At 37.3% G+C, this 27,688-nt stretch overlaps 1 protein-coding gene and 1 long non-coding RNA gene across 2 annotated transcripts; one reads left to right on the top strand and one right to left on the bottom strand.

Annotated features, from left to right (window-relative positions):
* Positions 1-865: 865 nt before the first annotated feature.
* LOC138872134 (uncharacterized) lies at positions 866-2,522 on the bottom strand. Its single transcript, XR_011400572.1, has 2 exons — positions 1,277-2,522; positions 866-1,204 (listed from the first exon to the last, which is right to left on the bottom strand). It is a non-coding gene; the product is annotated as an uncharacterized lncRNA (long non-coding RNA).
* Positions 2,523-12,231: 9,709 nt separating this feature from the next.
* On the top strand, positions 12,232-26,562 carry LOC104238133 (formin-like protein 20). Its single transcript, XM_070149807.1, has 18 exons — positions 12,232-12,788; positions 13,411-14,117; positions 14,200-14,421; positions 14,514-15,755; positions 15,788-17,442; positions 17,522-17,645; positions 17,925-17,996; positions 19,347-19,445; positions 19,613-19,654; positions 20,499-20,579; positions 20,650-20,700; positions 20,789-20,870; positions 21,593-21,687; positions 22,822-22,893; positions 22,973-23,089; positions 23,705-23,773; positions 23,864-23,930; positions 25,173-26,562. Exons 1-18 carry the CDS (start codon positions 12,716-12,718, stop codon positions 25,322-25,324), a joined length of 5,022 nt encoding a protein of 1,673 aa, XP_070005908.1. The 5' UTR covers positions 12,232-12,715; the 3' UTR covers positions 25,325-26,562.
* The last annotated feature ends 1,126 nt before the right edge of the window (positions 26,563-27,688 follow it).

Genomic DNA, 27,688 nt, shown 5'->3' with positions numbered 1-27,688 from the left:
AACTCAAGTGCTGGGCTCAATCCAAGTTGGAGAAGGTTGAAAATGTGATAGTACTATGCGTCCATAATTGCTCAAAGTCATTGGCTCAAAAAAGAGATACGTGCTTAATTTGCACACTTTTCTTTTTAATTTAATAATTTTTCTAGTTTCCATTTCTTAGAAGTGTAGCATGAAATACTTAATATTTTAAATATGCTGCGACGTGAATGCGGCATCTCTGCATCAGATAAAGTGTCCTTTAATCGAATGTCAACCACGTTGACGAGTCCTTCTATTACAGGAGTACTCTGATTAATGTTATAAATATATTATATTATGGATGTTCATTTAGTACTCTTTTGTAAATAAGCTTCCTGAAGAAACTTATTCATATGGGATTCCGTCGTAAATATGTTTATCTATTTAGTACTCTATTGAAAATAAGCCTCCTGAAGAAGCTTATTACTTTGGTATTCGGTTATAGATAAATATTACCCCCAGTAGAAGATTATCCATACCGGGTATAATAAGCTTATTCTTTGATACTCCGTTATGGATAAACATTACCCCCGGTAGAAGATTATTCATACTGGGTACAATAAGCTTATCCTTTCGATACTCCGTTATAGATAAACATTACCCCCGGTAGAAAATTATTCATACCGGGTACAATGAGCTTATTCTTTCAGTATTCCGTTATGGATAAACATTACCCCCAGTAGAAGATTATCTATACCTGGTACAATGAGCTTATCCTTTCAGTACTCTGTTACAGATAAACATTACTCTCAGTAGAAGATTATCCATATCTGGCATAGTAGCAGCTTACACAACAGCTTCCTTTCTTCTATAAATAGAAGAGATTTCAGTTCATTATGTACATCAGTTTGAATTCGAATAATATATTAGTTTCTCTCTATACTTGTCTTTACTTTACAGTCTTTATATTATAACACGTTATCAGCACGAGACTCTGTCATCTCGAGCAAATATTTTGAAAGTATCTGAGGTACGAACTTTCTTTTTCTATATAATGTCAAATCTTTCTAAACTTGAATTTGTAGCCCTGAATATATCGTACAAAAGCTACATGTCTTGGGTGCTTGATGCTGAAATTCATCTTGATCCGATGAGTCTGGCAGACACTATCAAGGATAAAAATCAGGCATCAAACTAAGACCGTGCCAAAGCAATGATATTCCTATGCCATCACCTGGATGAGGGCCTGAAAATGGAATATCTCGCTATTAAAGATCCAGTCATACTATGGAATAATTTGAAAGATAGATATGACCACCTGAAGATGGTCGTTCTTCCACATGCACGTTATGATTGGACTCATCTAAGGCTACAAGATTTTGAATATATAAGTGAATATAATTCTGCTATGTTAAGAATTATTTCACAATTGAAATTATGTGGTGATAATATTACTGATCATGATATGTTGGAGAAAGTTTTCACCACTTTTCATGCCTCGAATATGCTCCTGCAGTAGCAATATCGAGAGATGGGATTTAAAAAGTATTCTGAACTTATCTCACATCTTCTTATAGTCGAGCAACATAATGGACTATTAATAAAAAAACATGAAAGCCGACCTACTGGTTCTTGTCCATTCCCTAAAGTGAATGAGACGAACTTCCACCAAGCTAGACGTGGAAGAGGTGATGGCCCCAGTCGTGGTCATGGCCGTGGTCGGGGAAGAAATTTTAATCATGGTAATAATAATGCACCAAAGAACCCTCCTCACCACCAGCAGTGAAAAAGGAATGAACAAAAGCATGAAGCGGTACAAGTACCAACTGCAGAAAATGCATGTTATAGATGTGGAGGAAAAGGGCACTGATCACGTACCTGTCGTACGCCAAAGCACCTGGTTGAGCTTTATCAAGACTCCCTAAAGAAGACAGAGAAAAATGCTGAAGCAAATTTTATTTCTGAAGATAATTTAGACTTCATGCATTTAGATGTAGCTGATTACCTTGCACTCCGAGAAGGAGAAACAAGTCATGTAATCAGTGGTGAATCTGTAGAAATGTAAATATTTTAATTTTTGTTGTTTGTAATAGATAGTATAGTTATGTAATTGTTGTACATAAAGAAAAATTATGATTTGATAATGATGTTTACTATACTATATCTTATTTATGTCATTTTGAAGAATATGGATAACATTATTAGATCAATTTAAACTCTAGCAGAGTTTGCAAGAAATATACAACCACCAGAAGTGGTTATATTTCTTATATCTCATTGTAATTATATTTTGTTAACCACCAGAAGTGGTATATGCCTATGATCACCAGAAGTGATAATTTAAGCTTTGTATAGTTACAATTGAAGATAAGCTACATAAATATTCTCTATATTAAATACACGTCTCGATTGTTGAGGAAGCGTGTCAAGATAATAGAAGGAAAATGATATTTAGGAGAGAAACAATAAATTGCACAAGACAAGACAAGACAAGATTTACGTGGTTCGACAATTTTTGCCTACTCCATGGTCACACAAAGAATAGCTTTTTATTAATTGAAGAGAGAAAGAAGAAGTTTTGGGATGTTCTACAAATGAAAATGTAGACCCCTATTTATAAGCATTTGAATGTCCTGCCGAGGTAAGCGCTTACATCATAAGAAGGCCGATGTAAGCGCTTACATCATAAGAATGCTGAGGTAAGCGCTTACATCACAAGAATGTCGATGTAAGCGCTTACATCATATTTTCATCTCTTTTTGATTTTCTTTCTTTTGTTTTGTCTACTTTCACATACAACAATAGGTTTGGTCCTATCAATCTCCCCCTCAAACCTATGTTACATCAAGAAAGAAAATAAAGAAAGATTTGCTATTCTCTGGTGGCGCCTTCACTCTATCAGTCTTGAAGGCTAACTGAGGCAGTGCACAACCTCAGTTTGTCAACACCGACAACTTTGGTCAACATGTCTGACGGGTTCTTTGATCCTGGTATCTTCTGTAGGGAAAAAGTTCCTTCATTTATCAACTTTCGGATATGATGATACCTCAACTGGATATGCTTCGATCTTGCATGAAACACTGGATTCTTGACAAGATGAATTGCACTCTGGCTATCGCTGAAAAGCTCACAATTGTCCTGCTCTTTACCTAGCTCTTTAAGAAAATTCTTGAGCCAAATCATCTCTTTTCCAGCTTCTGAGATTGTCATGTACTCTGCTTCAGTGGTAGATAGAGCAACACTTTTCTGAAGTATGGACATCCAACTAACAGCAGTACCACCCAAGGTGAACACGTAGCCCGTGGTACTTTTTCGACTATCCAGATTGCCACCTAAATTTGCATCAGCAAAACCTTGTAAGATAATATTGCTCTTTTTAAAACAAAGTGTCATACCTGAGGTGCCTTTGAGATATCGCAATATCCATTTTACACCTTCCCAATGCTCCTTTCCTGGATCTGACATGTATCTACTGACAACTCCAACTACATGGGCTATGTCAGGTCTAGTGCAAACCATAGCATACATCAAACTTCCTACTGTTGAAGCATACAGAACTTTGGACATGTACTTCCTTTCTTCATCTGTCTTAGGTGATTGGTCCTTTGACAGATTTAGATGGCTTCCAAGTGGAGTGCTTCTGGTTTTTGCATCATGAAGACTGAACCTGCTTAGTACCTTCTGTATGTACTTTTCTTGAGACAACTTTAAGGTTCCTTCCGACTTGTTTCTGCTAATCCTCATCCCAAGCATTTGCTTAGCTGGTCCTAAGTCTTTCATTTCAAACTCCTCCGCCAGTTGTTGCTTAACCAAGTTGATCTCATTTATGCTAGATCCTGCAATTAGCATATCATCAACGTACAACAATAAAATGATATAGGATTCATCAAGATTTTTGATATAACAGCAATGGTCCATCTCACATCGTGTGAAACCATTTTTATGCATGAATCCATCAAATTTCTTGTACCATTGTCGGGGAGCTTGTTTCAAACCATACAAACTCTTCTTCAACTTACACACAAGGTTTTCTTTACCAGAAACTTGAAAACCTTCAGGTTGCTTCATGTAGATGTCTTCTTCAAGGTCACCATGCAAGAAAGCAGTTTTAACATCTAGCTGCTCCAAATGCAAATTTTCTGCAGCTACGATACTTAGCACCAACCTGATAGTAGTTAATTTGACTACATGAGAGAAGATATCGGTGTAGTCAATTCCTTCCTTCTGCTGAAAGCCTTTTACTACTAATCGTGCTTTGTATCTCTTCTTACCATCATGCTCTTCCTTGACTCTGTACACCCACTTGTTCTGTAATGCCTTCTTTCCTTTTGGTAACTCCGTAAGTATCCATGTTTTATTCTTTTGAAGAGAATTCATCTCTTCTTTCATGGCTAGCTTCTACTTATTAGAGTCTATCACCTGCATTGCTTCAACAAAATGCTCTGGTTCTCCAGCATCAGTAAGAAGTAAATAGTGAAGAGAGAGAGTTAACCTATCCGGAGCATTCGTGACTCTTTTAGATCTCCTCAATGTAGGTTCATGAGTAACAGAATCCGAATTTGATTCAGGTCCTGATTCTAGATTTGGTTCTGGATTTGATTCTATCTCTGGTTCCGCTTCAGGTTCGGCTTCTAGTTCTTCTTCAAATTCGGCTTCTGGTTCTTCATCTTCAATTTTAGAATCAGTTGTAATCCCTCTAGCTACTTCATTTTCTGAGATTTCTTCTAACTCAACTGTTTCAGACATTGTCTGTTTGCTGGTGTTGGTTGGTTCTACTTCAAGCTTGTCCTTGTACATCACAATTTCATTAAATGTGACATTACTGTGTCTTAGGATCTTTCTATTATGATCATCCCAAAACCGATAACCAAAATTATCATCACCATAGCCAATAAAGAAACATTTCTTTGCTTTAGAATCAAGCTTATCTCTATCATTAGAGTTTACATGCACATAAGCAACACAACCAAAAAATTTCAGATGTGAGAGAGTTACCTCCTTTCCAGTCCATACCTCCTCAGGAATTTCAAAATTCAGCGGTACAGAGGGTCCCCTGTTTATGAGGTAAGTTGTCGTGTTAACAGCCTCAGCCCAAAAATACTTCGGCAATCCAGAATGTATTCTCATACTTCTGGCTCATTCATTCAGTGTTGTGTTCATCCTCTCAGCAACACCATTTTGTTCCGGTGTTCCAGGAACTGTCTTGATCATTCTGATCCCATTCTCCGAGCAAAATGCTTTGAACTCTTGGCTGTCATACTCTCCTTCATTGTCAGACTTCAGACATTTTAACTTTAGACTTGTCTGATTTTCAACTTCAGCTTTCCATCTTTTAAAGGTAACAAATACATCAGATTTATTTTTCAGAAAATAAATCCATACCTTTCTTGTGGAATCATTAATGAAGGTGACATAATAGCGTGAGCCTCCTAGAGAAGTTACAGGAGTTGGTCCCTACACATCTGTATGCACTAGTTCCAGCTTCTCTTTCTTTGGCGTCCTTCCCACCTTTGAGAAACTAACTCTCTTTTGTTTCCCGTAAATGCAATCTTCGCACAAACCTAATTCAACATGTTTTAGGTTTGACAACTTCTTTTTGGATGCCAAAAACTTCATTCCCTTCTCACTCATATGCCCGAGCCTCCGGTGCCACAATGTTGTATCACGACCATGATCAACTGTTGTTATAGTATCTTTTTCTATTGCAGTTGCATACAGTGTTCCCCTTTTGAAGCCTCGTGCCACAACCAAATTCCCTTTCGTTATCTTCCACGATCCGTTGCCGAATGTTGTTGTATATCCTTCATTGTCAATCTGACTCATAGATATCAGATTTTTCTTGAGGCCAGGAACATATCGTACATTTTGCAATTTCCATAGCGTGCGTTGTGAAGTCTTTATATGAACTTCACCTTTTCCGGCAATGTCGAGATGTTATAATTATGCAATAATTCTTTGCATGATGTAGAGTGAAAGGATGCACCTGAGTCCAGAATCCAAGATTCGACTGGACTGTCTGCACAACAAATTAGTGCATCACCGACTTGTTCAGCAATTACATTTGCTGAATTTTCTTCCTTCTTCTTCTTTGGTTCTCTACATTGACTACTGTAGTGACCCTTTTTATCGCAATTCCAACAAGTAATGTCCTTGCGATTTTTGGATTGTCCTCTTCTCCTTGACTTTGATCTGCCACGACCATAAATTTGTCCTCTTTGGTTGATTCTCCCCTGCTTTCGGTACTAAAAGCAGATCCTGGGGAATCACTTGATTCTCTTCGGCGAATATCTTTGCTTAGAACCAAGTCTCTAATATCATTCAATTTGAGTTTGGTACTTCCTAATGAACTGCTAACTGCAGTTACTGTTGCAGACCAACTCTCCGGTAGAGATGATAGTAGAATCAACGCCCTGATTTCGTCATCAATTGTTATATTAACAGAACTCAACTGAGTTAATATTGTATTAAACTCATTGATATGTTCCGTGACTGATCCACCTTCTGTCATTTTTAAGTTGAACAATCGACGCATCAAATAGACTTTATTTGAAGTAGATGGCTTCTCATACATATTTGATAATGCCTTCATCAGGCCTGCAGTGGTCTTCTCGTTAATGATGTTGAATGCCACATTTCGTGTTAGCATCAAACGAATCACACCAAGAGCTTGGCGATCTAATAGATCCCAATCCGCTTTGGACATAGTCTCCGGTTTCACCTCGGTCAGAGGTAAGTGTAATTTTTTTCTGATACAAATAGTCCTCTATTTGCATTTTCCAGAATCCAAAATCTTTGCCATTGAACTTGTCAATCTTAACCTTCCCTTCTTCCGATGCCATTTTTCACAAAAACAATTTATGTGAATAGTGCTTGTGAATAGTAACGATGATCAATAGTGTCGCACTATTCTTGTGAATAGTACCTGCACCAATACTGTACTTTTCTACCAAAATTACACTGTCTGTGCTCTGATACCAGTTGTTGAGGAAGCGTGTCAAGATAATAGAAGGAAAAGGATATTTAGGAGAGAAACAATAAATTGCACAAAACAAGACAAGACAAGATTTATGTGGTTCGACAATTTTTGCCTACTCCACGGCCACACAAAGAATAGCTCTTTATTAATTGAAGAGAGAAAGAAAGTTTTGGGATGTTCTACAAATGAAAATGTAGACCCCTATTTATAAGCATTTGAATGTCCTATCGAGGTAAGCGCTTACATCATAAGAATGCCGATGTAAGCGCTTACATCATAAGAATGCTGAGGTAAGCGCTTACATCACAAGAATGTCGATGTAAGCGCTTACATCATATTTTCATCTCTTTTTAATTTTTCTTTCTTTTGTTTTGTCTACTTTCACATACAACAATAAGTTTGGTCCTATCATCGATTTGATCCTGAAGTAGTAAATATTTTAAAAGAGGTTGAGGCATCACAATTTGATGTGATTAATGCTCATTCAGATAATTATGTTAGATTTCCTGAATGATGAGAACTTTTGATAATATTAATCCATTCCCTGAAATGAATGTGACAATATTAATAAATCTGGTAAATATGAACGCGCTCTTGATGTGAATATTATTACAATTCACCTCCAGAAGAGTTAATATAATTGAGAGAATATATACTCAATATTTCGTACTTTAAAGTTTCTCCTGAAGAAGTAACACAATTGTAATTGCCTCCTGAAGTAGGAAAATATTATGAAGAAGAGTTTTCTTGTGCTTAAACAATTGTTTTACATTGTTTATTTGATTGTGATTTTCTCTCATGATACCAGAAGTGTATGAGCAATATTTGATAGTACAAAATGTATCAACAACTCCTGAAGAGCTAACTGTTTGCCTAGAAGACACATGACACCAGTAATGTCCGATAAATATTAGATTGTCGATAATAAATGAAGGCTCTCGAAGATCTTATATACAAATATGTCATTCATATTATATTATTATGGTCAAAACATATGTTGTATTAAACATGAAGTTTACTAATACAAATGACTATCATATTGAGACTATAAATGACTGGAAGATTGAAAATTTTCATGTTTCCACAATCATAGGGGATAAAATAATATGTATGTGAGAAGTTACCCGCCTTATTCTTCAATTTATATTATATCATGTGTCACAGTAAATCAGAAGTTTACTAATGCAAAAGCAGTTACGGTAAACCAGAAGTTTACTAATGCAAAAGTTTATGCCATAGTAAACCAGAAGTTTAATAAGAGATAACACATGTCATGATAAACTTGAAGTTTTCATTTGCCATTTTTGAATGAGCTATTTAAGAATTCAGATAAGCATATATTGAAGCACTAGAAGATTCTTCAAGAATTCTCCTGTGTTGCTTGTTCTCATAATAAATTGATTATACCAACTAAAGTTGGGACTAAGACCCCTGATTCTAAAATATATAAAAGGTGAATATGGGCTCATTCACCTATCATGTGAACCACTTATAGATGCATATATAAGATGGTTACATGTATGTTTATTGTCAACCTGCAGTTTGATATTTCAGATTGCTTTTCTCAATTAAGAGCATAACTTTCAAATTATGAAATCAAGACAATTCATCTTGATAATGTTGGTTTTTATCCAAGCTGGTTTAGCATTGAATACCTCCTACTAATAGCTAAACTATTTCTTATGAGAACAAAGTTTCATGTGTTGGTCTAAGATATTCTAAATTGCATACAACAACACTTGTATGCATCAGGCCAACAATATATGATAAAGTCCTCCCCTCACAATTGGTTTAGGATTAGAAATCAAATATTTTTACTATCTTTTGATGTATGGTATATGATTAATTTCTCTACCACAATACACAAAGATATGTTTCTCAAAGAAGATTTTGGGGATATATGTTAATTTTTCTAACATTTGGGGGATGGAATAAACAGCTGAAAAATATGCTATATGAATCGAATTATTATTAATATGATCCTCACTTAGAAGATAATTCAAGTCAAATGCAAGAAGCATTTACTGATCTAAAATTTAATATCATATTTCAACTACAAATGCTCCTATTAAAATCAAAGTCCCTGAAGGATAGAGTTTACTATACGCATGAAGCGTGGTAGACCAATCGGTTCCAAAGGTAACAATCCTTGAAAAATGGTAGGAGCTAATGATCAAAATGATCATAATGAGGAGGAAATAAGCTTTAGAAGAGCCCACGACATAACATTTCATGAAACTCCCGAAGAAGTTCAGGTACCTGAAAATAAAGAAAGTGATGAGATCTCAACAAGTTATGTTGCTTAAGAACTGACACAAAATGATCGTCGACGATATATTTGATACAAAATAGTGCATAATATTGTAAAAAATTGTGAGGATCGGACCAGCAGTCCAGACACTTGAAGATGTCATACCATTTAGATACAAGTCTTAACCTATATGACTTATTTGATTAAATCTCTATGAAGATCCTTGAAGGATTGAAAATGCCTGAAGCATATAATTCAAAGTCTTGAGAAATGTACTCGATCAAATTATAAAGATCTTTGTACGATTTAAAGCAATCAGTGCGCGTGTGGTATAATCGCCTCGGTAAATATTTGCCGAAAGAAGATTACATAAATGATGTTATTTGTCCATGTATTTTTATAAAGAAAATGTCATTAGAATTTGTTATACTTACTGTTTATGTTGATGACATAAAATTTGTTGGAACTCCAGAAGAGCTCCAAAAGGCAATTGAATATCTTAAGAAAGAATTTGAGATGAAAGATCTTGGAAAAACAAAAATTTGTCTTTGGTCTGCAAATTGAATATTTAGCAAATGAGATCTTTATCCATTAATTTACCTATACAGAAAGGGTCTTTAAACGCTTTTTCATGGACAAAGCGCACCCATTAAGTACATCAATGGGTGTTCGATCACTTGAAGTGAATAAGGATCCGTACCGACCTCCAGAAGAGGATGATGAACTCCTTGGTCCTTAAATACTCTATCTTAGTGTAATTGTTATGCATTTATAGGTGGTGTTGATCGTATTGGTTATGCAGATACAAGATTAGAATGCAGAGACTCAAATATTTGAAACAAGGTTTTCATCAGGAGGAGTAAAATACGCGATGCACTCTTTTTTTCCTTACTAAGGTTTTTTCCCATAGGGTTTCCTTATAAGGTTTTTAATGAGACACCTAACAATGCGTATTACTAAATATGTGTACTTTTTTTCCTTCACTAGGATTTTTTCCTACGTGATTTTTCCTAGTAAGGTTTTAATGAGGCACATTATCTTTTAATGAACATCCAGGGGGGAGTGTTATAAATATATTGTATTATGGATGTTCATTTAGTACTCCATTGTAAATAAGCTTCCTGAAGAAGCTTATCCATATGGGACTCCGCCGTAAATATGTTTATCTATTTAGTACTCTATTAGAAATAAGTTTCCTAAAGAAGTTTATTACTTCGGTACCCGGTTATGGATAAACATTACCCCCAGTAGAAGATTATCCATACCGGGTATAATAAGCTTATCCTTTCGATACTCCATTATGGATAAATATTACCTCAGGTAGAAGATTATCCATACCGGGTATAATAAGCTTATCGTTTCGATACTCCGTTATGGATAAACATTACTCTCGGTAGAAGATTATCCATACCGGGTATAATGAGCTTAGTCTTTCAGTTCTCCGTTATGGATAAACATTACCCCCAGTAGAAGATTATCTATACTCGGTACAATGAACTTATCCTTTCAGTACTCCGTTATGGATAAATATTACTTTCAGTAGAAGATTATCCATATTTGGTATAGTAGCAGCTTACACAGCAACTTACAGTAGCAGTTTACACAACAACTTCCTTTCTTCTATAAATAAAAAAGATTTTAGTTCATTATGTACATCAATTTTAATCCGAATAATATATCAGTTTCTCTATATTTGTTTTTACTTTAGAGTGTTTATTGAAGTTTCTGCCTAGCTAGCGTGACCCCAAAGCACGTACGCCAATATCTTTATCCTATTTCTTAATTTCTACCTCCTCTTGTTTTCTTTGTTTTGACTCTTATTTTTTAATCTTAAAATACTGTTCAAAAAAATAAATTTAAATACTGCCACGCAATTCTAAACGTGCTATCACGTGCCAGAGCCCAGAATGTGTAGATTATTCAACTTTGTGATCACTTTTATGCAATGAAAGCTTATTCGGCAAGGAATTTAACCATTTAAGTTAACTTCATATATATTAAATATATACACTGGTTGTTCCAATAAAAAGAAAACAAAAAGTTATATTCATTCGTGAATACATCATATTTTATTGTCTATATTTAACTTGGTAATGGATCTGAATTGTCATTTAATTCATGAGAAAAATACTAATTGTAATAGTGAACTAAAAGTTCTGAAACTTTTAGAAAACTAAAATAAAAAATATATCACATAAAATTGTGCTAATGGTAAACATATTTTTAAGCTATTTATTTTAAATCATATAGTGCAATCAGTAATGGAAAAGAAAAGAAGGACAATAGAATTGAATCAACAGCTACAACGTGATAACCTTGTACTAACAACTTGTTTGGTTACCTATTGTATATTTGTATTGTATCGTATTATTACTTTAAATATAATGTTTGTTTTGATTGTTACTTAAATTTTATTGTATTGTATCGTTAAATTCGTCGTTACGTAACGACGAAAAGTGTCATTTTATGGAACGACAAATTTGATATGGTGGCATCGTTACCTTGCTTTTTTTTCCTCATCTTGCCCGTCCTTCTTATAAATAATCATATTGCCCTACTCTTTTATATAATAATTCTACTATGTATCCGTTTTTTCTTAGTAATATTGCAGGTTTATTTCTCATATTGTTGGTGCGTGACATCATGAAACAATAGCAAACGATACCAAACAGTGTATTTATCAAACAATACAATGCAAAACAATACGATACATTAAATAACGACATGTAACAACAATCCAAACAAGCTGTAAACTTCCAGTTTATATATATATATATATATATATATATATATATATATATATATATATCATTTCAATAAATAAAAAATCGAAAACAACTATTTGAAATTTTAAAAATCAAGAGACATTAATATCTTTTCTTCTCAATTCTACTTTATCTATCTATCTAATAAAAAATTAAAGAAGACAAAAAATAAAAGGGAACTGACCCCAAATAGGACAAAACTATACTAGGTTCGATTGTGACTTTTATAAAAGAAGTTGGTCTTTTGTCTGGAACAGGAAAACAGATCTCCTTCTGTCAAATTCTCTTTGTGTCAGCTTTGAGATGTGGACATATGCCACGTGTACATAGACATTAGTTTGTCAAATCTAACGATCAACGACCGTAACAGGTTTCGGGTCAAGTTCCGAATCCGGTTCCTGTTTGTCTACCACCTTCCCAGTTTCATCAATGGCAATGATCATCATTGCATCTCATTTTCATCATATTATTATTCTCTCCTTTTTATTTTACTGTCACTTTCCCTACTTTAAATCTTGTTTTTTCTTCATAATAATTCTGTTCCACATTATCCATTTCAATTGCAAACTGAGCTGCTCTTAATTTTAACAAAAGTCCAGCTCCAATTCTGAATTGATCACCGACCCATTTGGGTTTTCTTTATTAATTGTAAATGTAAATGTCATATTTGCAAATTTGTTGAGGATCCATTGAAACATTTTAGGGATCAATTGGGGTACATCCAAGGGGTTTTGGATGCAATTGATAGAGATACAGCGCCATTAGATGGCGCTGTTCAGACGATTCTTCTATAGGAAGCCGCCGGATCGGCTTCTAGAGATCTCTGAACGGGTCTATGGTATGTTTCTTTTCCCAAATTATGCTGTTTTTTTGTCTTTCTCTGTATTTTTGAGCATCTGAAAATGTGTACATTTCAGTTTTTGAGCCTCTGGAGTACACTTTTGGCTCAGTTTTTCAGTTTTGCCAAAAGTTGAAAAGCTATTCTCAATGGCTTTTGTTTCAGTTCCTAAACAAATGCCAAAATATGAGAATTATCACGAATTGCCAAAATATGCCTAAGGGTTACTCGGTACTTGTGCTGGTGGGAGGTAACAGGTAGCTGGTGGAATAGTATGAGGCGTGCGCAAGCTGGCTAGGACACCATCGTTCATTAAAAAAATAATCAGAAATTGCTTTTAAGTGAATGAGCTGAAAAATAAATAGTGCTGAAAATTCAGCTTGTTTAAAAAGAATGCTGAAATCTGATGCTCCGTTATTTTGGTGGTTTGCCTAGTTATTGAGCTCTGTGGCTTGGGGATGAACTTGCTCAAGATACCATGTTACAATTTTAAGTGATATCTGTAAAGCTTACTATCTTCATCATTTTAAAGGTGGATATAGTTTAGACCAATAACTTACTGTGGTTGGTTTTTATAAGTATTGATGTTTCTCTGTTTTTCCTTTTAATTCACACTTTGTAGTGTTTGATTGTTGCTTCTCAACGGACGCATTGGACGAATATGAGTACAAGACATACATGGGAGGGATTGTAGCTCAGCTACAGGACCATTATCCAGATGCTTCTTTCATGGTTTTTAACTTCAAAGAAGGAGATCAGAGGAGCCAAATATCAGATATATTAACGCAGTATGATATGACTGTCATGGATTATCCTCGGCGGTATGAGGGGTGTCCTGTATTGCCACTGGAGATGATCAAGCACTTCTTGAGATCCAGTGAGAGCTGGCTTTCACTCGAGGGCCAACAAAATGTGCTGTTAATGCACTGTGAGAGGGGAGGGTGGCCCGTACTTGCTTTCATGCTGGCTGGCCTTCTTTTGTACAGAGAACAGTACACTGGTGAGCAGAAGACTCTTGACATGGTATACAGGCAAGCTCCTAGGGAACTTCTTTATGTTTTATCACCTCTGAATCCACAGCCGTCTCAGCTTAGGTATCTTCATTATATCACCAGAAGAACTATTGGCTTAGACTGGCTGCCATCAGATATACCTTTCGCTTTAGATTGTATCATACTCAGGGTCCTTCCTCTATTTGATGGTGGGAAGGGCTGCCGACTGGTGGTTCGTGTCTATGGTCAGGACCCTGCTTCAACAACGTCCAATAGGAGTTCTAAACTCCTTTTTTCAACTTCAAAGACAAAACAACATGGCCGCCTCTACCGACAGGTACTTCTAAGCTTTAAACATTTGACTCTTACAATTAATTAGCTGAAATCTGAAATGTGTTCTGCTAACTTCCCCTCTCCAGGAAGAGTGTGCGCTAGTGAAAATAGATATCCACTGTCGTGTCCAAGGAGATGTTGTTCTTGAGTGCATCCATTTGGAAGATGACCTAGTTAGGGAAGAAATGATATTCAGAGTTATGTTTCATACGGCATTTATTCGCTCAAATGTTTTAATGTTAACTCGTGATGAAGTTGATGTCCCATGGGATGCAAAAGACCAATTTTCTAGGGAGTTCAAAGCAGAGGTTTGGTATCTATTTCTCTGAACTTGGCTCTTTTTTTCATTATCCTTTAACAGGGAACTATAGGAGTTGAAGAATGCTTATTTCTGTACCAGGTACTTTTTTCGGATGCTGATGCTGTTCCATCTATTATCACCGTAGAAGCGCCAGATGAAGATGATAATGAGACTGAAGGTGATTCACCAGAGGAGTTCTTTGAGGTGGAAGAGATATTCAGTAATGTTATTGATGGACCGGATGGAAGAGGGGAATCTGATGCCCATTCAGTTCAGGACAGTATGCAGGATGACGATAGCACTGAAATATGGAAAGAGGAGTTGGAGCATCATGCTTTTCAAGATAGTGCATTTATTGATGTTAATCGCAAACAAGAGAGAAATGCAGATTCTACTCAACAAGCATCAAAAACAAATGGTTTAGCGCATAATGACGACTTGATAAACTCCAAGGCTGTGATTTCTGATGTTTCTAGCGACAAGGACTCTAAAGCAGGAACACATGGGGCTAGTGTCATATCAGAAGAAGTGGAGAATAAACAAGATATAGAAGGCACTTTTAGACAGGAGAGGCAGGGTTCACAACAGAAATTGACTACTGATATCAGTAAAGGAAAGAATGAAAAGGCACCTTCATCTCTAAAGAAACAGCTCGTATCCAACTCCAAACTTGCTGTTGATGGGATTGGACCTAAAGATAAATCTAAACAAAAGGAATCTCAGGGCACTCTGTTGCGACTAGCAAAGCCAAATGCAGTATCTCGGTGGATCCCTTCTAATAAAGGTTCTTACACTAATTCAATGCATGTGGCATATCCACCATCAAGGTATAAGAGTGCTCCACCTGTGCTTGCTGTTACCAAGGATTCTCAATCTGGGTTAAAATCAAAATCGTCATCTCCTCGAGCTTCTTCAGAAGCTAAAATTCCAGCTGGAGCAGGTCGTGTTCCAAAGAAGCACTCTTCATGTCCAGCATCATTAGATATGTCAACAGTCAAGGAGGCACCTGTTGCAATGACCTCTTCATCAGAATCAGTTGAAAGCCAGGCATATGACCTTCAGGAATCCCCTCAAAGTCCCCTACCTTCTTCACTGCCTTCATTTCGATATCCAAGCACTTCATCACTTGAATTGCCTCCTATTCAGGAAGCAAGTAATAACCTACCAGATTCTGCAACGCTACCCGTGTCTTCGTTGGAAACCGATATTACAACGGATTCTTTATCTCACCTATCCTTCCCTCCCCCACCTCCCCCACCTCCCCCACCCCTCTGCCTGTTCCATTGTCACTCAGTCATAATGTCAAATCTGTATCATCACCTCCACCTCCCCCTCCACCTCCACCTCTATCATCAAATGGCTTGAGATTGACTCACATGGGTAGCTCTCGTAGTCATAATGTCATATCCTTATCACCACCAACCCCGCCTCCACCTCCACCTCCATCCTCAAATGGCTTGAGAATGACTCATATGGGTAGCTCTCCTCCTCCTCCTCCTCCTCCCCCTCCTCCCCCAACTTTACCACCCACATCATCTACTGTACTGAGAGGTGGTAGGGAATTGTCACCAACTCCTTTGCCAGATGTGGCTTGTGCAACTAACTCCTTGGCAGCATCAAGTCCATTGCGGCCTCTTTCTCCACCTCCACCTCCACCTTCACCTCTATATGCGCCTATTACACCAAAGTTGTCTAGCTTTGGGCTGTCCACTCCGCAGCCACCCCCTCCCCCTCCCCCTATACCTACAAAGCACGGTGCCCCTCCACCTCCTCCACCACCTCCACCATTTCCAATTGTGCCTAGAGTTACTTCTTTGCTGACAACAAGTGCTCCACCACCACCACCGCCGCCTCCTCCTCCTCCTCCACCCCAGCCACCTCCTTCACTTGGTGTTTCAGCTTCACCTTCCCCACCACCACTGCCACCTCCTTCACCATCTCCACAACCTTTGCAGAGTGCTCCACTTTCACCAACCTCAACTCCTTCACAAAATATACCTCCTCCACCTCCACCTCCCCCACCTTCACCTCCTTCACGAAATGCTCCGACTTCAACTCCTCCACCACCTCCTTTACCACCACCTCTTTCAAGAAAGGCTCTGGCGCCAATTCTGCCTCCACCTACTCCACCCCCACCCCCTCCAAGAAATGCTCCATCTGCGACTCCTCCTCCACCTCCCCCACCTCCCCCACCCCTCTCATATGGTATTCCACCTGCACCACCTCCACCTTCAATTTTTTGTCCCCATCCTCCTTCCTCCCCAGCTTCTTTCTCTGGAGAACCACCCCGACCCCCACCTTTACCACCTCCCTTGCATGTATCGCCTTTACCATCTCCTCCATTGTCAGCAGCTCCACCTCCTCCTCCTCCTCCTCCTCCAGTACCTGGAGCTTCGCCTCTACCTCCTTCAATAGTTGGGCCTCCAGATCCTCCACCTCTCCCCGATGGTGGCCCTCCAGATCCTCCACCTCCTCCAAGTTGCAGTCGGCCCGCTCCTCCACCTCCCCCCGGTGGTGGCCCTCCAGCTCCTCCACCTCCACCTCCCCTCGATGGTGGCCCTCCAGCTCCTCCACCTCCCCCTAGTGGCGGCCCTCCACCTCCTCCTCCTCCCCCCCGAGGCGGTCCTCCACCACCTCCTCCTCCTCCTGGTGGCGGTCCACCACCTCCTCCAATACATGGAGCACCACCTCCCCCACCACCTCCTGGAGGTAGAGGACCTGGACCACCTCCCCCACCACCTCCTGGAGGTAGAGGACCTGGACCACCTCCCCCACCACCTCCTGGAGGTAGTGCACCTGGTCCACCTCCCCCACCTGGAGCTCCAAGACCTCCAGGTGGTGGACCTCCCCCACCGCCACTATTTGGCGCTAAAGGACCTGGGGCAGCCGGCAGAGGAATTCCTGCTGGGAGAGCTCCAATACTTTCACGGACAAGATCTAATTTAAAGCCATTGCACTGGAGCAAGGTAACCAGGGCACTACAGGGAAGCCTATGGGAGGAACTACAGAGACATGGAGAGCCTCAAATGTATGTTCCATGATTTTTTAGTTTGACAGTGCCTATATTCAACTAAAATGAAGTACTGATAATTTTACTCCAAATCAAGTGCACCAGAGTTTGATGTGTCAGAAATTGAGGTTCTTTTCTCTGCCACCCCCAAGTCAAGTAGTTCGGGTAAATCTGGAGGACGGAAGAAGTCTGCTGAATCTAAACCGGACAAGGTTCATCTGGTAATTAATATGACTCAATACCTTTCTTCTAGGAACTGTCTGCAAAGAATCTAAGAAATAAATAATGCTATTGATTTGATACTTTATTCTTGTAGTCTCTCGTGGTTCTTTCATGTTTATTTCTTTCTTTTCTTTCCCCAGATCCCTCTTGGATGATTAACTACTGTTGCTTTCTATGAGAATTTGACATTGGTTAATTTGAGGAACTATTTTTCCTTGTTTTCTAACTGCTCGCTTGAGTTCTTCTTTTCCTAATTTTCTCCTGTATTTCTTTGGTAGGTTGACCTAAGAAGGGCGAATAATACTGAGATTATGCTCACAAAGGTGAAAATGCCACTTCCAGACATGATGGTTAGTTTAGTGCTTTTCTTCATTATTTTCTATTTTCTTTGGTTTTCTTTTTTGAAGGCTTGCCTCCTTTACTTTTACAGACAAAATAACATCCTGATCTGATTGCACAGAGGGAGAGAGAGAGGAGCTGCTTTCGAGTATATGTGGGTTAAGTCACGAAAGATAACTGAATAGGATAGTGGGATTCTATATCTGTGTTTAGGATAGTGAGTCTATAACATCAGATGTTCTGAGTTTCCCTTCTTTCAGCTCACCTAGAAGTCACGCTTAACACTGCTCATGGCTAATAGTATAAGAAAATACCGATCTCTAGTCAGTGACCTGACTTTGATGATTATTTGCTTTCTTCCGTTATCCTACTAGTTTAAACATTTCTTCCAGATCACATTGTAAAAATTCTAGGGCCTAAATATATGTGCTTAATCTACCGAAAAAAGAAAAGTAGGGACAAAGGAAAGCTACTTGCTCTTGTAAGCATGGTTCACAATACTCAAGACTACTTTGGGCTTATACAGGGAAGAAAAACTGATAATGCGAACCAACCATCCCTATCAAGTCATGATACAAAAGATACTTTATTTGGTTTTCCTCCTACCTTTTCTTTCCTATGCACATTACACTCAAACTATGTTTAAGCTTGAAAAGGATACAACAATACCTAGGAAGTAGGTCAAACAATTGAGATAGATGGGTATTATCCCAACTTACCTTTGTTCAATAGAAATAGCAAAGAAGAATTTGTCAGGCTGTTGCAATCCTCAGACACAAAAAAAATGTGGTTGATATGTTAATGGAGCAATTACGTTGCTGTTAATTAGTCTTCTCATTGTGGTCCCATGCAACATGTTGAGACCTCATAGGACTTTCCTTTCTTCTATTAGATCTCTTTCATCTTTCTACTTTTTCTTTTTACGTTTTTGGTCTTTTGATATACAATATGGCAAATTAGGCTAGTCTCTCCTTCTTTGTCAAGGTGTACCAGAAATGTGTAAAACTTGAAGTCAGGGTTAACGGAGAAAAGGAGAAAAATAAAAAGAAACTTTCTTTCCTTCGTGGTTGTACATGCTGGACTAGACTTGGTAAACCTAGGTGATTCCCTTTCTCCTGAATATTCTTGCTTATCCGTGGGTGATCTCAATGTAGAGATAAGTGCAAGATTTAGAGAACCAATGATTAATTTACATTTAAAGAGAAACTTTTAACGAATAAAGCAGACTGTTTACCAAGGATTCGTATAGCATAATCAACTGGTCTGAGATTGAGGACAAGCTGATTGATTAATATTCTTTCTTTGTCCTCACGATGTTCTATTTTGTTACGCAATGACAATTGTTCTGTTATGGACCATAGGCAGCTGCACTGGCAATGGATGAGTCTATTTTAGATGCAGATCAGGTGGAGAATCTTATAAAGTTTTGTCCTACAAAAGATGAGATGGATCTTCTTAAGGTGAAGTTTATCAGTCTCAAGATTTTCTTCATGTTGACTTTGATTTCCCATTCTTCTCTAGTCATCTACTCCTTTCAGTCTCCTCTATCTCAGTTGATATCTGTGCAAACGTTTTTTTTTTTACTTTTAAATGTATTAAATGATTGTTTACTGAAACAAATGCTCAGGGTTACACTGGTGACAAAGAGCTTCTCGGAAAGTGTGAACAGGTCAGCACATCAATTGTATAGTTACTATCTGATTAGTGCATGATGATGGTTTTTGTTTTATGTTACTATAATATAATTTATACATGCCTATCATTTGCAAGTTTCATCTCTCTTTACCGTGATATCTTGTCGTAAGTGCTTTATGAAGTTGGGATTGGTTTTCAAGGAACAATCCAGCTATATTTCGGAACTGAATGTGTAAGCAACATTTTGTAAACTTATATCTGATGATTGGATCTTAGATTGTGGAATGTAACGACATGATGCTTTACTAGGTTGGACATGGTAGCTACCCTTAAGTAACAGGACAAGACTGCCCAATCTGAAATCTTCTTTTACAATCTAATAGCATCAGTAACCTCAACTGCCTTCTGTTTCAAAGACGTAATCTCATTGACCAAATTTTAATTGTTCAGGAAGTAACTTTAGTTCTAACCAAATGATGAACATCTCTTGAGTTCTAAGCAAATGATGAACATCACGACTGGCCGTCCCCTGGTGAAAAAAGGATTTAACTATTTGAATTTCAATGTTTTAGAGATAACTGAGTTGAGAGATCATGGGAGGTGGAAGATAGTCATGACGATGACTACTTTAACAATGTTTTTAAACCTTCTTATGATTGAATGATTAGAGTGGTTAAAGTCGAATTTATGATGTACTCCCGTATCCCATTATCAAGTTTGGTGGGAAATTCTTGTGAGAATTGTTTCCTTTCCCTGCCGTTGGATGTCTTGCACTTTCAAGATTTGAGGAATAGCTGATACTTGCTATCGTTTTACAGTACCTTGTAGCTTAGATCCCATGCTTCACCGGTGTTCCTGATTTTACCTTTGACTGTCAGTTCTTTTTGGAGTTGATGAAGGTGCCACGAGTAGAGTCGAAATTAAGAGTGTTTCTCTTCAAGATTCAGTTCAAATCTCAGGTTTGTGTACATTTAGATATCTTCTTTACTAAATTAATTTCTGTGTCATCTGAATTTAGCTTCATTTCAGGTGACAGACTTCAAGAAAAGCTTAACCACTGTGAACTCTGCATGCGAAGAGGTAATTTGCTAGGTTTTGCGTATCTCTTCTCTTCTTTGTTCTTTCATTTTAATCTTATTTTTAACAAAATACAATGTGCATGTAGCAGGTCCGAAATTCTTCCAAATTGAAGGAAATAATGAAGAAAATTTTGTTTCTAGGGAATACGTTAAATCAGGGAACTGCCAGAGGTAAGAATTCTTGTCTTTAAAATGTCTCAGTAAGCATTACAAGCATTTTATCTGTTCGACCCATTGATTCCCATCATGTAGGTTTTCACAACCTGCAACTGTCTTAAATATAAAGTAATGGGGAAATTTTGATTTTCTAAATGCAATATTGAATTTCTTAAATGCTACAACTTTGGAACTTAAGCTCTTTGGTTATGGGGAAAATTCAAAGCAATAATTGCTTGTTGCTAAAATGGGGAATAATTGTTTGATTAATTAAGGGGAGTTTGGTTTCAATTATTTATAGCATTTTGTACCTAAATAAGTAGCATGAACTTTGACCCTAAGTATGTCGTTTGGTAATCCCAAGTTAGTTGGGGTGGCAATATGAATCCTCTATATTCATTCTGCTCCAGTGGAGTCCCTTTAGTTTCACATGTTCGGAGTGCAAACTGATAAAATTAAGTCACATAATTCATTAAATTGCTAGGCTTTGCAAAGTTTTGAAAAATTGTAGAAATATAGTCAGTGTTTATGAGAATAATATGAGCACAATTGTTAGTTGTTACTTACTACTGCTTCTTGTACTAAGAAATTATGCTTTATGTTATGTGGCTGAATTAGTTCGGTGGAATGTAAGACCTGATTTCATGCTGAGGACGTTGTAAGTTGTGTCGTCAAGAAGCTTGAAATTTGGGATATTAAAATTTCAATACTAAATTCCATGTCATTCTTTACTTCAGGTTCTGCCATTGGATTTAAGTTGGACAGTCTATTGAAGCTCACTGATACACGTGCTACTAACAACAAGATGACACTCATGCATTATCTTTGTAAGGTACCGTAAATTCATCTTTGCTGTTCCTGAAAAGCTGCTTTTGTTCACACTATTCCCCTCTGTCTAAATATTTATTTTTTCGATAAGGTAAAATAGTTTTATTGATGAATGGGAGAGAAAACTCCTGTATACAAAAAAAGTAGGGACAAGAGGCTTTTTTTTAGATGTACAAAATAATTTTCTATCACTTCAATATCTCCTATTTTTCTCTTTCCATACAACCCACATGAGTGCTAGTGGAGCAACATCTCACGCCCTTCGTCATCTGTCTTCTACGCCTAACTGAACAGTGGCTCCTTCATGGTGCGTGGCATCACGCATTTCTGCCCGAACCATCTAAGTATTTGCCTCCTTCTGAACCTTAAGTCAAATGAAACTCCCGTTCATGTAACTCTGAACTTCTTGGATTGTTATCTCCTTCAAATGAAACCGTCTAATCTTTATTTCATGTCAATCTCAAAAGAAAAAGTCGTATTGGGCTAGATCTGGAGCTCATATTGATGTAACTAAAAAGAGATTGCATTATCATTATCTTTGGTTTTTATTTCTCCAACGTTAAGCTCTTACATGATAATTTATCTTTTACTAGAACTAGAGTTCTAATAGTTACAAGAGTCCCAAAATTACTTAGAGCTCCCTATCCTATATATAAAAAAGAGAAAACAACATACAAGCGGGTTTCTGATAAAGGAATCTTGAGCTAAATGAAATATATTTTTGGGATTCTTAATTATGCATAATCTTAAGAATATTCTACACAATATTCTTAATTAATCTCTTGAAGAACATAATCATTAAGAATATTCTAGATAATATTTTTGATGTTCTAATGAAGCCATGCTCATGTAAGATGTCACTAGTTTTCTACCTCATACAACTGATATTCATTGCTTTTTTTAGCTGGTAGAGGAGTGTTTGACTTCCATTCGTACTTATCGTAGTTTTATTCTCTTCCATTGAATGCTTCTTTATTCTCTTGATTGAACATTTCTGTCTCAGAGAATCTCTTTCCCCTTTTTGTTCTTTACCTGAATATCTTTGTCCTTCTTTACCCCTCCTCTCTGTATAAGGCATTATTAACTGATTATACTATGCGAGGTTGTTGCAGTGTTAACATTACCTCACTTTTCTCAGGTTCTTGCTTCAAAGTCACCAGCACTTTTAGACTTCCATGAAGATCTTGTAAGCGTGGAAGCTGCATCAAAGGTTATATTTTACCTATCTCTCTCTGGTGATAGTTCTTTATTTTATTTCGGATTTGTTAGAAATTAGTTTCTCCGTGCAGATACAATTGAAGTCTTTGGCTGAAGAAATGCAAGCAATCATCAAGGGGCTGGAAAAAGTTAAGAAGGAACTGGAGGCATCTGAGAATGATGGCCCCGTGTCTGAAATTTTTTGCAAGGTAGGGCGGTGCTTGTAAGTCTTTCATAAACGATGCCTAACTTGCATGTGTTCACATTCTTATTGTGTCCTACACGTTAGGAGGGCTGAAATACTGCATTTTAGGACTTTGTAGTTTCTTCCCTCTTCCGGTAGAACTGAAAATTGGATGAAAAAGTCCATTCTGTTTGCAAATTGTCCTTTATCGAGCCGTGTGGCATTGAGAAATTTGCTTTATCTGTCTTCTCTCTTCATTGATGTATCCCCAATTCCCAAGAAAGAGGGTAAAAGTTTTCTGGAGAAGTGCAGCACTGCTGTTCGCATTTGGCTGGAAGATAACAAAAAGAATTGTGATTGTCATTTCTTCCTCCTACTTGATTGCTGGATAGAATAGTCTTTTAGCTTGCAGCTGCATTTTAATGGACTAGCACTACTTGGCTTCCTGATGAAACTGGATATCTTTAGCTTTTGCCATATCTACTTTCTTTCCTTAATTCGCTATTCATTTAACATATAAGTTGATAGGATTCATTCCCATGATGCGATTAAGTTACATTCACTTCTTACCTTGAAATTAGTAAAATGGGCACCATATTTTGGTCCTTATAAGTTTGTTTTTCTACGTCCTGCAAACCAGACCTTAAAGGAATTCATTGGTGCGTCTGAAGCAGAGGTTGGCTCTCTCAGGGAGTTGTATTCCGTGGCGGTAATTTCCTTTGTATTTAGTTCTCTTTGTTATATTATGCAACGCAATCAATTTCTATAACGTCAATGATATGTTTTACTTGATGCACAGGGCAGAAATGCAGACGCACTTGCACTATATTTTAATGAGGATCCTGCCAAATGTCCATTTGAACAAGGTAGCACTTGTATAAAATATTTTAACCCCTCATTGATCTTCCAGTAACAAAATTGAGCTGATGAACGTGGTTCCCTATAGTTGTGAACTTTACATTGTTGCCTTTGATGTCCTCCGGTGTTACACTATCAAGTATGAAAGTATTGTAATAGGTGTACTACATCTCGGGCTACCTGCTAATCCTCTGGACATTGTCTAGTGACTTGCACCGAACATAGTAATAGGTACTCATTGCGTTTCAATTTATGTGACACTCTTTCCTTTTTGGTCAGTCTAAAAAAGAATGACAATGACAACAACAAACTCAGTGTAATCCCACTAGTGAAGTCTGAAAAAAGAATGATACATTTTTATATTTAGTAACGATTTAACTCTAAAATGTCTATTTTACCATTTATGAGATGATTTATTGCCACACAAATATTTATGGTTCATTTTAGACAACAAGTTTCAAAAGTCTTCCTTTTTTTATTAAATTCCATGGCTAGTCAAATACCATCACATAAATTGAGACGGAGGGAGTATATAACAGGTACTATACTGATAATCCTCTGGGAATCTAAACTTCTCCATAATACACTCGGCCTGTTTCAGAGAAAGATATAGTTTGATTCAATTAAGATTGTACCAGACATGGATTTGCCAACAAGATTGCTGAGTTATTAGACTTGGTAGATCTAGCATATGTGAAGTAGTTTCCTAGTATAGCTTTACATTTTCTAGGGCTCTGAGACCATTTGGAACATAGCTGCGGATGGAGCTTAAGCTTTCCTCTGTAGTTAATGAGCTATCATGAATCAACTATGCCTCAATTCCAAATTAGTTGGGTTGGCTGTATGAATCCGTTTATATCTATATTCCACTCTATTTGGTCTGCTTGATTCCATTACTAAATAATCTGTCGAGAGGAAATTAACATTCTTTGAAACTAGAGATATCTAAACAACTTATCTACATAGACATACAAGTCTCTAATTAGACTAAGAAGAACTTTGACAAACAGCGGATGAAATGTAAATGCAGCATCAACCAAAATTAAATTCCAATTAGCATCAACTAAGATTAACTGCCAAGTTTGTATCACCTGTTATTTGTGTCACGTGCAAATAATTTACTCAGAGAAATTCTGAATGTATGTCTGCATTCCTTTATATGCTTCATTGTTCTCATCTGCGTGCTAGTGCTTTTGAGGGTTTGACTCCTACTTATTTGTTGTGTGTTTTCTGTTTCATACTATGTGCAGTCACCGCAACCCTCTTAAATTTTGTGAGGTTGTTCCGCAAAGCCCATGAAGAGAACTTGAAGCAGGCTGAACTAGATAAGAAGAAAGTTCAGAAGGAAGCCGAAACAGAGAATGCGGAAGGAAGTAACTTAACAAAGAAGGGTGAGAAGTAAATAGGGATGATTCATTCTTCAGGGAATTTTTGGTGTCATGTATTGGCCTTCATCCGTTGGTTAACTGTCGTGTTGACTAAGGACAATGGTCTTAAGTCAAACCAGAAGCCTCCAATATTAATCTATTGGCTTTGGCTTTCTCTGGGTTCAAGAAAGAAAGTCCAATACTAAAAGCTTGTGAACCTGGAAATGCAATGAAGTGCTTTGCAGAGGGAAACTGAAAAAGAGACATTCCCGTCCGGGCTCTTGGAGTGACTTGCAGAGAGAAGCTGAAGACAACACGCTGTTGTCTGAGCTCTTGGATGATGCAAGCAATCCATTGGTCTAAGAATCGATCACCTGGATTTTGTTATTGACGGGTGATCATGACTGCTGTCCCTTCTGGAGTGTGCTGCATGATTAAACAGAACATTGCATCTAATAATGCAAATTTGGGTATGCATTTGCTGAACCAACATGATGGAGCTGTCGTTGGTGCAAATGTAGTTACATGCGGAGTTGGCATTCACCATGATGCATGCAGATTATGCCATACAAACTGTAAATTGCAAGTGTAACATGGGTAGTTTGTACAAAGCCCCAACCCCTGTATTTAGAGATCAAGTTGATTCTTTTCATTGTAACATAGAAACAGGTTCCTGGTCAGTATTTGATGGGAATCCAATACGGAAAATTGTACAGAAAACATAGAAGAGGATAGAGTTAGGTATTTTTAGCAATAGCAATGTAACAAAATGTAGGCTGTGGGATAAGTTCCCACTTTTCTTAGAGTCAAATTTGGCTATAATATGATATATTCATTCATTGTTGCCAGAAAAGTTATCTGCATTACATGTATTCTTGAGTTCTTGATATGTTGTTAATTTTCATGCTTGACCGTCCACAAGTAATTCAAGAACATCTTGTAATATTGATAATGTACAGTCTGAATTTCCTAGATTTGGAAGGTAAGTTGCCACTTGGTCAATCTGGAGAATTTAAACTGCTTGCAACTGTACACGAAGCTGCAGGCCTACATAAAAAGAATCAATGGAATATAGAGTATGGAGCTGTATAAAACTTGCAGCCTTTCCCTATTTCCTAATGAGTTTTCTTGAGATATAATTATTACACACCAATAAACTGGAAAATTGATTCCTCTTTTTCGTGTTTGAAACAATATTTTCTGGTATATGACAATTGTAACATAATACAGAATCTGTTGAATTATTCAAAAAAAATCAAGAAAGCTCCTCTAAAGTCTTAATCCTCAGAACTGCATGGTGATCTCTGTCTTCAATCTCAGTTTGATACGCGAAACTTCCCTCTTCATCCCTCTGGCAATCTGTCTTACAGATTTTAAGAAAACACAGCTGGAAATGGTATCAAGAACCAGAAGAATGGAATACAAATGAGCAATGAATATTCCTTCCAAAGCAATAGAAGAAAGCCTTGTTCTTTTGTGATGATAAGCTCTGACAATTCTGTATTGAAATAGAACTTCAACTGCAGCTAGGGCCAAGTTGACAATCAAGGCCAATGATAATGATGTTGCTGTTCTTCCCCTGATTAAAAAACAAGCCTTGAGAATCGCCATATACCCTCCGATTTTCTCCATTCCTGATAATATTATTGCCAAGTTGGAGATGATCAAGTGTTGGCCAGAATGATTGAACAAATTATTGATCCTGTTGTTGAAAGGAAAAGAGCGAATCTTGGAGATGAAAGGACAAATCCACAATCAGCAAGATTGAACGCGAAAAGTAGGAGAGTAAAACAAGTTGCATATGCTGAGTGACGAGTCTAGAATTTCTCCCTTGCTTCCTCAATTTAATGGCTCACAAAGGACACATATCAACAAATTGAACCACAATACAAGTCAATGCATCTCTATCAAATCTTGACATTGTTTCATACACGGATTAGCTATTTTTCCTTGTGTAAGCTTGCCTACATTGACCTAAGTTCAAATTTTTAGAGTATGATAATAGATACTCCCTCTGTTTCAAATTAAAATTAGACGAGATACTTTCTTTTTTAGTCTGTTCCAAAATAAATGATACATTTCTAAATGTGGAAATAATGCAACTTTAAACTCTTCATTTTACCCTTAATGAGAAGCTTTTATAACCATAAAAATGGCATAGCCCCACAAAGTTTTTAAGACCCCAAGTTTGAAAAGTTTTTTTTTTTTCTTAAACTTCGTGCCGAGTCAAACTACCTCATCTAATTTGAAACGGAGGAAGTAGTTGATATCATAAGAAGTACACTTGAAATGCTAAGACAAGGGTTTTAATCTCTCATTTAGTGAAACATAACAATTGCACCTAACTATTTTAATATTGTGAAAGACAGAACAGAATGTACAAGAATTCATTAAAAAAG

Source organism: Nicotiana sylvestris, chromosome 6 (genome assembly GCF_000393655.2).
Source record: "Nicotiana sylvestris chromosome 6, ASM39365v2, whole genome shotgun sequence".
Lineage (NCBI taxonomy): Eukaryota > Viridiplantae > Streptophyta > Magnoliopsida > Solanales > Solanaceae > Nicotiana > Nicotiana sylvestris.
The sequence above is the reverse complement of the archived record's forward strand: the minus strand, read 5'-3'. Positions and strand labels throughout refer to the sequence as shown.

Coding starts and splice junctions, on each gene's coding strand:
- LOC104238133 (XM_070149807.1), top strand. CDS start 12,716: ATGGCGCTGTTCAGACGATTCTTCTATAGGAAGCCGCCGGATCGGCTT. Junction 17,443..17,521: donor AGACATGGAGAGCCTCAAAT/GTATGTTCCATG, acceptor CTCCAAATCAAG/TGCACCAGAGTTTGATGTGT. Junction 20,701..20,788: donor TGAACTCTGCATGCGAAGAG/GTAATTTGCTAG, acceptor TGCATGTAGCAG/GTCCGAAATTCTTCCAAATT.